Source organism: Urocampus carinirostris, chromosome 12, assembly GCF_059441175.1.
Source record: "Urocampus carinirostris isolate Australia breed hairy pipefish chromosome 12, RoL_Ucar_1.0, whole genome shotgun sequence".
Taxonomy (NCBI): Eukaryota; Metazoa; Chordata; class Actinopteri; order Syngnathiformes; family Syngnathidae; genus Urocampus; species Urocampus carinirostris.
The window spans coordinates 29,629,242-29,642,557 of record NC_142360.1 but is presented as its reverse complement, the minus strand read 5'-3'; the positions used below and the strand labels follow the sequence as shown (position 1 = coordinate 29,642,557).

General features: G+C 38.5%; 1 protein-coding gene across 1 annotated transcript; it reads right to left on the bottom strand.

The window, feature by feature from the left end:
* Window positions 1-6,299: 6,299 nt before the first annotated feature.
* On the bottom strand, window positions 6,300-10,671 carry rex1bd (required for excision 1-B domain containing). The gene is made up of 5 exons (XM_088349899.1): window positions 10,531-10,671; window positions 8,975-9,057; window positions 6,808-7,012; window positions 6,604-6,695; window positions 6,300-6,513 (listed from the first exon to the last, which is right to left on the bottom strand). Exons 1-5 carry the CDS (start codon window positions 10,531-10,533, stop codon window positions 6,441-6,443), a joined length of 456 nt encoding a protein of 151 aa, XP_088206025.1. The 5' UTR covers window positions 10,534-10,671; the 3' UTR covers window positions 6,300-6,440.
* Between the last annotated feature and the right edge of the window lie 2,645 nt (window positions 10,672-13,316).

Here is a 13,316-nt window from a genome sequence, read left to right as displayed (position 1 = left end):
TGTGACATTTTTACAAAAGAACTTTGCATGCACATTGTTTTGAAACCGTTATTAAGGACAAATTTCATGGAAAAAATCTTGCCTCAACACTCTTAACTGAAGGTGGAAGACAAATTGTAAATGGCATATTTGTTAAGGATGTCACAGAGCGTGTGGTTTCCTCATGCGTGCGAAGATGAGCAGGACATTGTGGTTCAGTCTTGAAGAATATTTATTCTTAACAGCAAGCAAACAAGAACTCGTCTTCATCCGATTCAACATGGCAATCAACTCCACAGCACAACGAAAATATAGTGTGTACGTAATGACGTCACCCAATAGAAAACGCCTTACCGCAATTCCACGAGTAAAAGTGCCATAGAAATTGACAAATCTCAACAGTATTTACATTGATTTGGGACATCGGATTTGGCATTATTGTCATTTCATACATTTGATTAAATCCTCAAATGACACACAGTGAAATAAAATGTGCTGAAGAATTAGCTTTTGTCTAGAGAGCGTGTTTGGCAGTTTTTTCAATTTTGTCTGAAAATATATGATGTGGCTCTCTCAATTTCTTTTAAAACATTTTTTGCTTTTATGGCTCTTTGGGTCAAAGGGGTTCCTGACCTCTGTGCTATCCCCAATGGGATAATCCCATTCATTATCAGTGTTGGGGATACGGTATAGCGTCATATCGGGGTAACGGGGTAATCAGTTTTTTTACTTCTGCCTTAACAACACCGTTATCGTTACTGACGGTCAAAATCGGTGCGTAACTTTGGGTGCGGACCATCATCGGGGGCGTGTGCCCCTTGGCCCACCTGACGCCGTTTTCATCGGCGTGGTTTTTCGCTCTTCTCCGAGTTCTACGTCACATCATCATGTCACCGTTCAAAATAGCGACTACCATATTGACCCTTTGCACAACATGAGGGACGGTGGTAAACAGTGGACGAAGCCAGTAAATAGTAGACAATACAAACAACAAAAATGCAAATTGTCTACTCTGCCTGACTTCAGTGCACAGTATCTGTATCACTATATTGTAAATGGAGTATCCCCATACACAGGTGCTGATCTAAAAGCTTACAAAAGTCTGGATGCATACTAGTTCTTCGTACTTTGTCTGCGTGACTGTGTTCGTTTTGCCGACAAATGCACCGCGGGCGTTCCCCTCGCGCCAACTTTACTACATTTTGGGGAATGTAATAGAACAGTAAAGCACGGGCATTAGCACCTTATGTGGAAATCACTTTTGAGCATGTTGAAAATATTTATTCGGGCAAAATGACGTTACCTCTTCTGAACATCTGTCTCTCATTTTATCCGATGGTAATTTGGGAGTTCATTTCGGCGTAAAAGGGTTGACGGTGGGCAGCACGGCGGCGCAGTGGTTAGCGCGTGTGCGGCACAGTTCTAAGGTCTTGGGAACCTCCTGTGCGGGTTCAAATCCAGCTACCGGACTTACTGTGCGGAGTTTGTATGTTCGCCCCGTGCTTGCGTGGGTTTCCTCCAGGCACTCCGGTTTCCTCCCACATTCCAAAGACATGCATTTCAGGTGGATTGGCCGGTCCAAATTGTCCCTAGGTGTGAATGAGCGAGTGAGTTGTCTGTCCCCGTGTGCCCTGCGATTGGCTGGAAATCAGTTCAGGGTGTCCCCTGCCCACTGCCCGATGATTGCTGGGATGGGCTCCAGCTCCCCTGCGACCCTACTGAGGATAAGCGGTGCAGCTAATGAGATGAGATGAGGTTTGACGGTAGAGCAGATAACACTTTTCAGTATATGTGGAAAAATACTGTTTTAAATACCTGGCTAATCATAATAAAAGCAGCCCATTTATGTCGTCAAAAATGCAGCACGAACTAGCCAACTTATTATTTTCAGTGTCTTTGTCATGTCAGGTTAATCGCCCGGTCCAAATTGTCCCTAAGTTTGAAGGAGCGAGCGAATTGTCTGTCCCTGTGTGCCCTACGACTGCCTGGCAACCAGTTCAGTGTGTCCCCTGCCTACTGCCCAGAGACAGCTGGGATGGGCTCCAGCACCCCCGCGACCCTACTGAGGATAAGCGGTGCAGATAATGGATGGATACATCAAACGTATCTTGTAACAAAAATTTTCCTGCAAATCCTGGAAAACTTCAGGGCTGCCAGTGTTGCGCCACAGCACAACAGGAGTCCCTTCAGTCAGATAAACATCGCCGTCTTCAATCCATTATCTGCACCGCTTATCCTCAGTCGGGTATTAGTATTTAAATAAAACATAGCTTTTTGCCATTGATCATCCAACTGTAACATTCATCCACACCGGTAGGTGGCAGCATTTACTCTCTGTCTTTTTATAAAGTAATTCTCTGAACATGAGACAGAACAGGTACAAAATTCTATTAACCAACAGAAAATAATTAAATAAATGGAATAAAGTAAATATCACAAATTAAATATCTTGCTAATCCCCCCAAAAAGATTGAAAAAGGTTAGAGTGTATTAAATCATGTTTTGTATTCCTAGAAAATCGTTTTACTCATTTTTAGTTTTTCTAAAAAAAGTCATGTTTATTTGTGTAGCCCTTAATCACAAAGAGTCTCAAAGGGCTTCACAGATAACAAATTATTGCAAACCACAGACTATTATTACACTATCCACTGATCTAAAACCTACATGAGGGCAAGGAAAAACTCAAAAACTTCAACATGAGGAAAACGGCATAAAATATAGCTAAACTTGAAAACAGATGAAACATAAAATACAATCCCAAATTACAGCAAAATTATCACCCAGAATGAATAAATTGGTTTACCTGCTGACCCACGGTGACCACAAATGATGATAAAATTGTTCATGTTAACTGTACAGTACTTTGTTAACACAGCCCTTTACAACAGTCCTTTCAGTGTGACAAAGTGCTTATACCTATACTTTATACTGCCCAGATGTTGTCAGTGAAACAAGGGAATGAAGAAAAGGTTTTTTTTATTGTTGCTTTAATCCTAATATTACCAATTATTGTTTTACATTATGCACAAAATGACTTAAAAAGTAGGGAAAATAAAGCAAAAAAAGATAAAGACAAAATTGAGAAATGAAACAAAAAAAAAAGAAAAACATAAGAGAAGAAAAAAAGAAAAAAAGGAGTTAAAAGTCAGAAAAATAGAAACATAAAATAAAATAAAAATAAATGAAACATTGATAAAGAACAAAAGAAAAAGCAGGAACAAATAAGAAAAAAAAGAAAAAAAGCAAGTAAGAAAGAAATAAAAAGACATGAAAAAGGAAAAAATATACATAAAAAAAGAAGTAAAAGTAAAAAGCCAGGGGGAAAGAGACAAACAAAAAAGAAATCAGAAGAGTAAAAAGGAAAGAATAAAGAAAAATAAAGAAAAAAGCAAGAAAAAAGAATAAAAAAGAGGTCCTTTTGATCAGTATGATACAAATAATAATGCAATGTCTATCTAATATTATATATTATTCCTCTAAATTATAATAGCAATAACTTATTTACCCTTTGTATAGTAAGTAACTTTAAAGTCCAGCAACTGGAACTCTCGCAAGACACAACCCAATTTAAATTCCAAATATTGACTTTTTATTGCAACAACCAATAAACTATAAAATACAAAGATAAACTAAACTTTTTTTTCCCTTCCCAGAAAAAAAGGTCATTGTGAAACACATTCCTGGAAAACATTAATGAAATGAAATTAAATGATCTGCATTTATATAGCGCTTTTCAAGTCAATGACTTCCCAATGCGCTTTACAATGTGCTCCACATTTCCCAATAGCGGCCTTGTATTGCAGCCACGTAAGACGCTAACCTGCTTATTGGGGGTATTAGGGGTTCAGTGTCTTACCCAAAGACACTTCGACATGTAACATGGACGAGCCGGGATTCGAACTGGGATCCCTTGATCCCAAGACGAGCGCTCTACCTCCTGAGCTGCTGTCGCCCCATTAAAAATACTAATTTAAAAATTTACAAATCTAAAGAAAAAAGATAAAATATTAAATATTACGTGCATTAGTGGTGTGCAAAAAAAAAAGGGGTAATATTTTTTTCATCATTTCAAATTGTGTTCAACAAGCATGTCAATCATATGGCCTGTGAGACGGATACTGCCCGTTGGATGATTTCCATTCCGGAGGACAGTAATCCCTTACTGTATCGCAGATTACTTATCACAGTTTCACTACTCCGCTGATTTTTATCGTGTATTAGGTTCTGCATTCTGATTGGCTACATAGTCGCCCCGCCACTTTTCTGCCTGTGTCCGCTAATAATGTTGCGGTCTGAGTTTTATACATCGTAAAACGGCTTGATGGACCTACATTATTCGCAAATATTTTCCATTCTCTAAAAGCGATCCTGTCAACGAGACGCTTTGGACCGACAAAAGAACCAAAAGGCAGAAGAAGTTGAACTTCTGACCCTCTGAACTCACTCGGGAGCCACATGGGGCTCTTTGGTGCTCCCTAGTGGCTCCCTGGCGCTTTTTCAAAAATGTTTGAAAATAAAAAAATATAGTGTTATTTTAGGAACACAAACGGGACACATTCCCAACGTTTTCCAATGAATACGAGATGGACTCAGTGTTCCCTTCCTCATAAAGCCAAAATAACGCTTTTAATTTTTTGCAGCTCCAGACATGGATCTTTGGGGTTTTTATTTGGGTTTAAAATGGCTTTTTCAATATTTTGACTTAACTAAGGAAAGTAAATGCAGTTTTCCATGAGGTCCTCATGATGGCAACAATGTATCATGAGAGGTAAAAAAACTGTTCTGAAATCCAAATATGTGACACAGTACAGAAGTTATTTGTTAAAAAAATCAAAGGGCAGTACTTTGATCATGCTTGAGCCTGTAATATGGGTTTGTTCTTTGGTTTTAATGTATAATAGAGTATCTATCTATTTATCTACCCTGGTGATATCCCTCGAGAGGGGTGACCGACAGCAAGACAAAACCAACACAAAAGCAAAGAAAATGTAAAAAAAGGGAAAAAGTACCAAAAAACACACCCAAACATTTTTGGACCATGGCCAACCCAAATGCCCAAACACCCAAACAAGTTAGGAACCTAAGTTGGTCATGCTTTCGTCCCTCCAGATGAAATGGGACACAAGAAAGCGGCCATGTCACTAGGGTCAGGATGACCAACACACTTTTCTGTTCAACTGCAGGGCCCGAAAGCTTTCACTGGTTTACCCCTGCCGCATCATACAGGTGCCCTACCTATCCCTTAGAACGCTTCTAAACATCCCACTATCCTTTTACAACAACCCCTCCACTCATTCATATCCCAAACTAGAGCTCTAGCTTCTACTATATTTAGACCTCTTTCCTGCAGTGCACTCATAACACCATCCATCCACGTCAATCGCGGACTTCCTCTTGGTCTCCTTCCATTGACTTCTGCTCTGGTGATCCTCTTCAACATTCGCTCCTCATCCATCCTCTCCATGTGTCCAATTCAACAGAGTACTCTCTTATCCACACGCTTGCTCAGTTCCACTACTATAATAGAATATACAATAAATAAATAAATAAACAAATGTTTCTACTTCGCAGGTGAGGACTATCGCGGGGCCTTTTTGGAACGCAAGCCCCGTGAAAAAGGGGGAATAACTATCCGTCAAAAAAGGAGAAAGGTAATTTCTAAAAAGTTAGGTTTTAAAATAAATGCAAACCAAATGCTCTCACTGGCTGCTAGTGGATAGTCTGGAGTCTGTACAGCGTGGCGAGTTGGTTCAGGTGTAAAACAACATCACTCAACTGATTAAATTAACCAGTTAACGCATTCAATGCTAAACACGAAAATACTTTTTCACAATTGGTTGTGATAAATGTGTTGTGTCTGTCCTCTTGGGGGCGACCCGTAAGGAGCAATGACATTTCATAGGACAATGCTATATAAACTAAAATGGGCTGCTGTTAATCACAAGCGAAGAAATGCAATGGCAAAGCGAAGCCACCAGAGCAGGCGTTTCGGCATAATTTTTGAGCAGACCTAGTTAATTTTTCTCCATTGAATGCATGATCTATCAAGTCTATCAAGTCAGACTGCAGAGCAACAAGTTCAAGCATTAACATGAACTTCAAGCACATATCAGACCTTGAAAACGCAACGTTGAAATTAAAGCATTTTAAGCACATGTACTAACACAGACACAAAGAATCAATTGACCTGCCATGAATGTTAATGGTACGTGGAAGAAGAGCTTCCGGAAAAACCCCACAAAGAGAGCCTGGTACCTGGAATTGAACACAGGACCTCTGAACTGCAAGGCGTATGTGCTAACCAGTCAGCCACCAACCAGTTTTCCGAAATGAATATTTATCTTTTATTTTGCTACAATATATTTGATAATGCAAGTGTGTATAATAAAATAATTTCTACAACAAATGTTTACAGGCCTGCATATTATAGAATACAAAAAAGCGAACTGACAGGCCACCTGTCAATCGGTCTCCTCTGAATCGTACTTGAAGTCTTGCATAATCTCGCTGAGCGCCTCTTGGGTCTTGATGATCCTGAACATTTCAAGAATACGGGAACTTCACGCTGAGGGCCATTGGATTTAGGACTCGTATCGTAACCTTGGTCCCAGTGACTGTACTTACTCGTGTTTAATCTGCTGGATTTTCTCCCCACATTCGTCCTCTTCTTCTGGGTGGTCTTGGGCCCGCTGCCGAGCCAGTTGCAGCTGAGCTGTCTAATTGCAAAAATACATCACGACCCAAAAAAATGTATATTTATTTGGGGTGCTTTAAAAATAGTTATCAAGTTTTGGTTTTTAAATTTGGGACCAAAAGACTACGAATTACCAGTTGGAGCTTGTGCATCTCTTTGCACTGCAGCCTATTAATGTGATCAGAGAGGTCGGGTCGGTCCAGATGAAGCTGGAACTTCTCCTTGATGTCCAGAACCTCTTTGGAGATTCCGCTGAAGGCAAGTGTGATCTGGTGTACCAGTTGCTTGTAGCGGTCAAAGTCATAGTGAGGGCCCGTCCTCAGGTAGGCTTCATGACCTCTGCAAACACCGGGAATATTCTGGTTTCAATTGATCGAAACTGAAGTTAACATTCAATGCACAGTAGATCCCGGGATACGGCAACCTCCCCCTTTCGACGTTCTCACGTTGCAGTGTGGAATAAGATGCTTTTTGGGGCCCCTTTTAACAGCATTTTCCCCACTATACAAAATCAAAACCATTATTTCCATATATAAAGTAAAATTTTGCAGTGTTCGTTCATATGAGGAGTTACGCATCTTATCTAAGATTGGTCGACTTCATAAAAAGCTTTTCACAGCATCATGAAAATAACACTCCATTGGCTGAACTACCTCCCATAATGTCTTTCTCAGTCTGTTCGGAGTTTTTTTGTACTTTGTAAAAACTCTGCGGGTTGGCGATACGATACTGCATTTTTGGTACAGTATTTATCCGCTATGGAGCCAGTGTAGAGGGCAAATCGCTCAGAATATTTCTATTGCCAGTATATATATGTTAAGCAAATACTTCCATCAGATGAATACTAAATTTATCTATAACATTATTTAATTATATACATATATATTAGTCATGAGTGGTATTGCTTTATGGGCCTGGAGAAGGTGGATGCCGCTCAGGCGTACTTGCCCAGGACACACTACAAGAGGTGGTGCCTCGATGTCCCTGGCAGTTAAGGGATCTGCAAACCGTGAAGTATGTTGTATAATCTATAACAGGGATGGGAACCTATGGCTCGCGAGTCATTTATGGCTCTTTAGCATGAGTACATATGGATCGGAGACAAAAGTTAACTATTGTACTGTCTAAAAAATTATGACAATGTCCTTATCATTTATATTATTTTGCAACAATTTTACAAAATAACTTTGCTTGCCCCTTTATGTAGGACACAAATGACAGTCAAAATGAGCCACAAAACTCTTAAGTAACTTAGGGTCAGAGACAAATTTTAAGTGTAATATTTATATTGATATAGTCAGGTCAAGTAATTTTTATTTGTATAGCCCTTAATCACAAAGAGCCTCAAAGGGCTTCATATAGATAGATAGATAGATAGATAGATACTTTGTTCATCCCCGAAGGGAAATTCACATTTCCAGCAGCATCCCTGAGCTGAGAACAATCGAAAATAACACGGGAGCTGCTGGAGTGGCTGCCATTCGTGACGGCGCCGGAAGAAAAGATTCAATTTGAATCATTTACAAACAAACAAACAATTGAATCATGTACAAACAAACAAACAAAATATTCATGTTTCAATAAGTGGAGTGTTAATAAAATATTTCTATAGGACACAGGCTCTGGTATATTATTTCATAGATTTGTTCAAATCATCTAACAACACACAATGTTATGCAATGAAATAAAATGTGCTGAAGGATTAGCTTTCGTTCGGAGATTTTTTTTTTTTTTTTTAGTTTTGTTGAATTTGGTCTGGGCAGCACGGCAATGCAGTGGTTAGCGCGTGTGCAGCATAGTTCTGAGATCATGAAATCGAACCTTCCTGTGTGGAGTTTGCATGTTCTCCTCGTGCTTGCGTGGGTTTCCGGCCGGTATGAAGTGTCCCTAGGTGTGAATGATCAAGTGAGTTGTCTGTCTCTATGTGTCCTAATACTGGCTGGCAACCGGTGCAAGGTGTCCCCTGCCCACTGCCCGAAGATAGCTTGGATGGGCTCCAGCACCCAAGCAACCCTACTGAGGATAAGCAGTGCAGATAATGGCTGGATGAATTTGGTCTAAAAAAATATTTGGTACGGCTCTCTCAATTTTTTTCCTGCTTTATGGCACTTTGGATCAGAATAATTATAGATTTTATCTAGAGTACTGGCTGTTCAGAACGCATTAGCCAATTGGCATAGGTTTCCTTTTCCTGCCATAAGACAATATGACTTTGCGAACCCCCACAAAAAAAAACCACAACAGATAAATGTCGTATCCCGAAAGTCTGCTGTATTTTTTAGAGGCAGAACACAGACATACTCCTCGAAAAGGCGATAGGTCTCCAGACGCTCTGATTGCAGCTGGTAAAACCTTTGGATGAGTGTTTTGACATCAGTGGCAACCTGCATAGAAATGGAACATTTTCAGTGTCAAGATTTGATAAAGTCAAAAGTGGGGAGAAAAAAAGTCTAAATTTTAAAAAATACAGTAATAATACCATACCTGTCAACCTGTACGGTTTTCCGTACAAAGTACGTTTATTATGCGTTTTAAGACGTGTACGACGTACAAGAAAATCTGTACGGAAAAACGCAAATTTGTCAATGATGGGTACCATCCGGTATACACAGACTATCACGAAACGGTGTATAAATCAAGTCAAACGAGTTCGCCGCGGACGCCTCAATCTCGGTATCGTTTTTTCGTTGCAAACGAAGCGAGCGGTTTGATGTAGTGAAAGGAAGTCCGTCTCTTTTTAGAGAACCGGCTTTTTTGGCTCAACTCATTAAACAGTTCACTTGCTTTGATGCATTATATTACGAATTATTATGTTGTATAAATAAGTTAAGAAAAAAAGGAAGTATAAAATGAAAAAATGAAAATACGACAGGTTTGTGGTTATCCCTTTAATCAGTATATTACCAACAATAATTTAATGCAGAAAAAGAATTCATAATTTGAATAAGAAAATGTATTATTCTACTTAATTAGATTTGCATGTATTTTTTCGTCCAAGCTACTTCATTTTTGAACTTTTTTTATAATAAACCTCATTCATGTCGAGCAACTCAGGATCTCACAACAAAATGTTAATTAACAATATAAATGATATAACAAAACACCAGGGTTGGGTAGGCTTACTCTAACTGGATTACTTTCAATTACTTTTGGATTACTCCAATACCAAATATGCTAATAAAAGACAAAATAAACTAAATATGAATAAAATGATGACTCACAACACGTGGTAAGCTTTCTCTCCTGGCTTTTATCTATTTGATCTCCGGCAAAACCAAATGAAAATAAATCCAAACAGCTTGCCAACATCATTTTGCCGTTCCATGTATTCCGTTACTCCCCAAGCCTGCACAAAATTTAGTCATTTTATTCATATTTAGTTTCACTTGTCTTTTATCAGCATATTTCGTAACGGAGTAATCCAAAAGTAATGGAAAGTAATCCTGTTAAAGTAACCCTAGCCAACCCTGCGAAACACATACAATATAACATGTTAAACTACATAAATAAACAGGTTCGAAAAAAATATATGGTGTAAGATTATTTTGTATTTTGTAAGGGAAAATACTACAATTTGTAAGGGCATGGAGCCCTGGAGCTTGGCAGGTATGTAATACTGTACTGTTTTCCCGATCTACTTACTATATAATATGTCCCAATATTTTATATTACCTCAGTACATTTTAGAATTTTTTATCTTTCAGGCGTTAGACCAAATTTCAATTATTCACATAGTTATCAAAGAAAGAAACGTGTTGGCTTTATACAGCTCAAAGAGAAAATACGCGAATTAGCTTTGTAGCAGACGTGAATTGGTTTGATTACAATTACCTGCGAATAACTGTAAAAATACATACCATTATAATGTTTTTGGGTTTACGATACAGAAAATAAAGTAATTCCAAAGTTGACAATCACGTTAATTTGTTTGGAGTCAAGTCATTTGACAGGGTGAACGATCACTTCCGCGTGGATATTACACCGCACTGCTTCATTTCCTGTAAGTTTCAAAACAAAACAATTCATTTTGACAAAAACGAAAAATCATATTTAATAACACAGCAAACAGGATCAAATGTATAGTTACGTTTGAGTTGCTGATGAGAAAAATATGTGCACTTCATTTTAGCACTTTATAGAAAACAACGGGTTTGATCCTTTCAAAGTCTGCCAAATCAGTTTGGTACCATCACTTTAAGAAATCGCCTTCAAAATAAAATGCAACATTACGGTGGTTTGAACAGCAAAATGCAGTTTTTAAGGACTCCAAATGGTCTGGTTCGTTCAATAAATGGGACAATGTGTTGGGGTTCAAATTTGCTCCCCGGAGTGCACTCTCTGACCAACCTCAAGACCGTTTTGAAAAAAATAAAACAAAATAAAACAACAGACTTCACATTTCTGATGTTACTCTCGCACCATCTAGCGACGATGTTGCATTTTGTTTTTCAACCAATCATCGGAAATTGTATCTCAAGTGACGGAATATGTACTGTACTGTCTTCTTAATAATAATAATAATAATAATTTCCTTGTATTGTCATTCTGTGTAACAATGTACACAGAACGAAATGTCGATTGCATCTGACCCGATGCAGCCGCAGCCAAGAGAGGGCGCCGCCGACCACTTTTTAAGTCTTAGGAATGACTCGGCCGGGGCGCGAACCCGAACCTCCCAGTCTCAAAGCGGGCGCCTTACCATCTAGGCTACATGTTTTTACATTTTTGGGTTTAACAGCTTTGGATTTACAAGATTAATTTGATTGTTGTGGGTTTTTATTTGGGCATAGCCCAAAACAACATCAACAGATAATTAACATCATACCTGTCAACCTCCAGGGCCCCATGCCCTTACAAACTGACGTATTTTCCCTTACAATATACTAAATCTTACACCATATTTATTTTTCAAACGTGTTTATTTATGTAGTTTAACATGTTATATCATATATTTAGTTAATTAACATTTTGTTGTGAGATCCTGAGTGGCTCGCCAAGAATGAGGCGTTATTAAAAAAGTTCAAAAATGAAGTAGCTTGGACGTTCACTGTAGAAGGAAAAAAATACACGCAAATATAATTAAGTAGAATGATACATTTTCTTATTCAAATTATGAATTCATTTTCTGCATTCAATTATTGTTGGTTATATACTGATTAAAGGGATAACCACAAACCTGTCTTTTTTTCATTTTCTCCTTCTATACTTCCTTTTTTTTCTTAACTTCTTTATACAACAATAATGATTCGTAATATAATGCATCAAAGCAAGTGAGCCGTTTGAGAGCCAGCTCCCTTTAATGAGTTGAGCCGAAAAAGCCGGTTCTCTAAAAAGAGACGGACTTCCTTTCACTACATCAAACCACTCGTTCGTTTGCAACAAAAAAAAAACGATACCGAGATAGAGGCTTCCGCGGCGAACTTGTTTGACTCGATTGAGTTGCCGTTTCGTAATAGTCGGTGTATACCGGATGGTACCCATCATTGACAAATTTGCGTTTTCCCGTACGTCGTACAAGTCTTAAAATGCATAATAAACGTACTTTGTACGGCAAAACCGTACAGGTTGACAGGTATTTAACATAAACAACGTAACGGTTTCACACCAACAGCTGACAATGTTATACAATGATATAATTACATCATCAAGTGCCCAAAGGGAGTAGATTGAAGGAGATCCTAATTGCCTATCGATATTGCATTTGATATTTGCAAGAAAGACATTTTCAGAATCAAAAAAATAAAACAAAAAACAAAAGGAGGGGAATCTTATAACATATGATACTTAAAGAAACTCTTGATATTTTAATTTTCTTTTTCCCCATTTATCGAAAATATGCACATTATATAAATTTTGATTGGTAATTAGGGACATACAGTATTGAAGGCCATCATCTAAATCAGGGGTCTCAACATGGTGTCTATAGACTCCACGTTGGAGACTCCTGAGGACAACTTAGATGCCCGTGGACCTGTTCCGAATATGGATCACCAGTGCTGGGTCATTATGATTCATTGTGAGTCTATTTAACCCAACTTCCAATAATTAATCTGGTAATAACATAATAACAACATAGTAAGAATGTTATTTAAGACATGCATCTCAAAACTGGGTGCCTTTTGCGGTAATTAGTATCAAAAAGTAGCTCTCAGCTTGATAAAGTTTGGAGAACCCTGATCTAAATCATTCCATAAATGAATACTTTTGGGGGGTCACAATGGCTTTAAAACACTGTACAAATATATTGGACCTTATAATTATGGATTTCCCCTAAAATGATTATTAATTCAATGGTAGTGATTAAATGTGCGTGTGTAGTAAATATTGGAGGACACATTGTCGAGGTCACACAAATGATTTGGAGGGGGTATGTAACTACAAAACCTACAAGAGAGGGGGTTATACTATTCTGTTACATTGTGCGCTTGTTAAAGGGGGGGTTATTTCTGCATTCAATTCAGCACCCTACAAAGCTGAACAGCGACACGCAGGAGGCCACTTCTTTCACGTTCTCAAGAAACCACCGCATCCGATGCCCCTCTACCAACAACCCATGACATGTCACTCCGGGCAAAAAAGAAGAAGCTCCTGGCAGGAAAGAATCAAATGTGTTTACTTTGGGAAGGGGAGCTGCCCTTCTGGT

What these genes read in the sequence shown, in the direction of transcription:
- rex1bd (XM_088349899.1), bottom strand. An exon ending in ACCTATCGCCTTTTCGAGGA is followed by an intron (nt 7,013 to 8,974) that starts GTATGTCTGTGT and finishes CGGTGTTTGCAG; the next exon opens with AGGTCATGAAGCCTACCTGA. An exon ending in ATCCAGCAGATTAAACACGA is followed by an intron (nt 6,514 to 6,603) that starts GTAAGTACAGTC and finishes TGAAATGTTCAG; the next exon opens with GATCATCAAGACCCAAGAGG.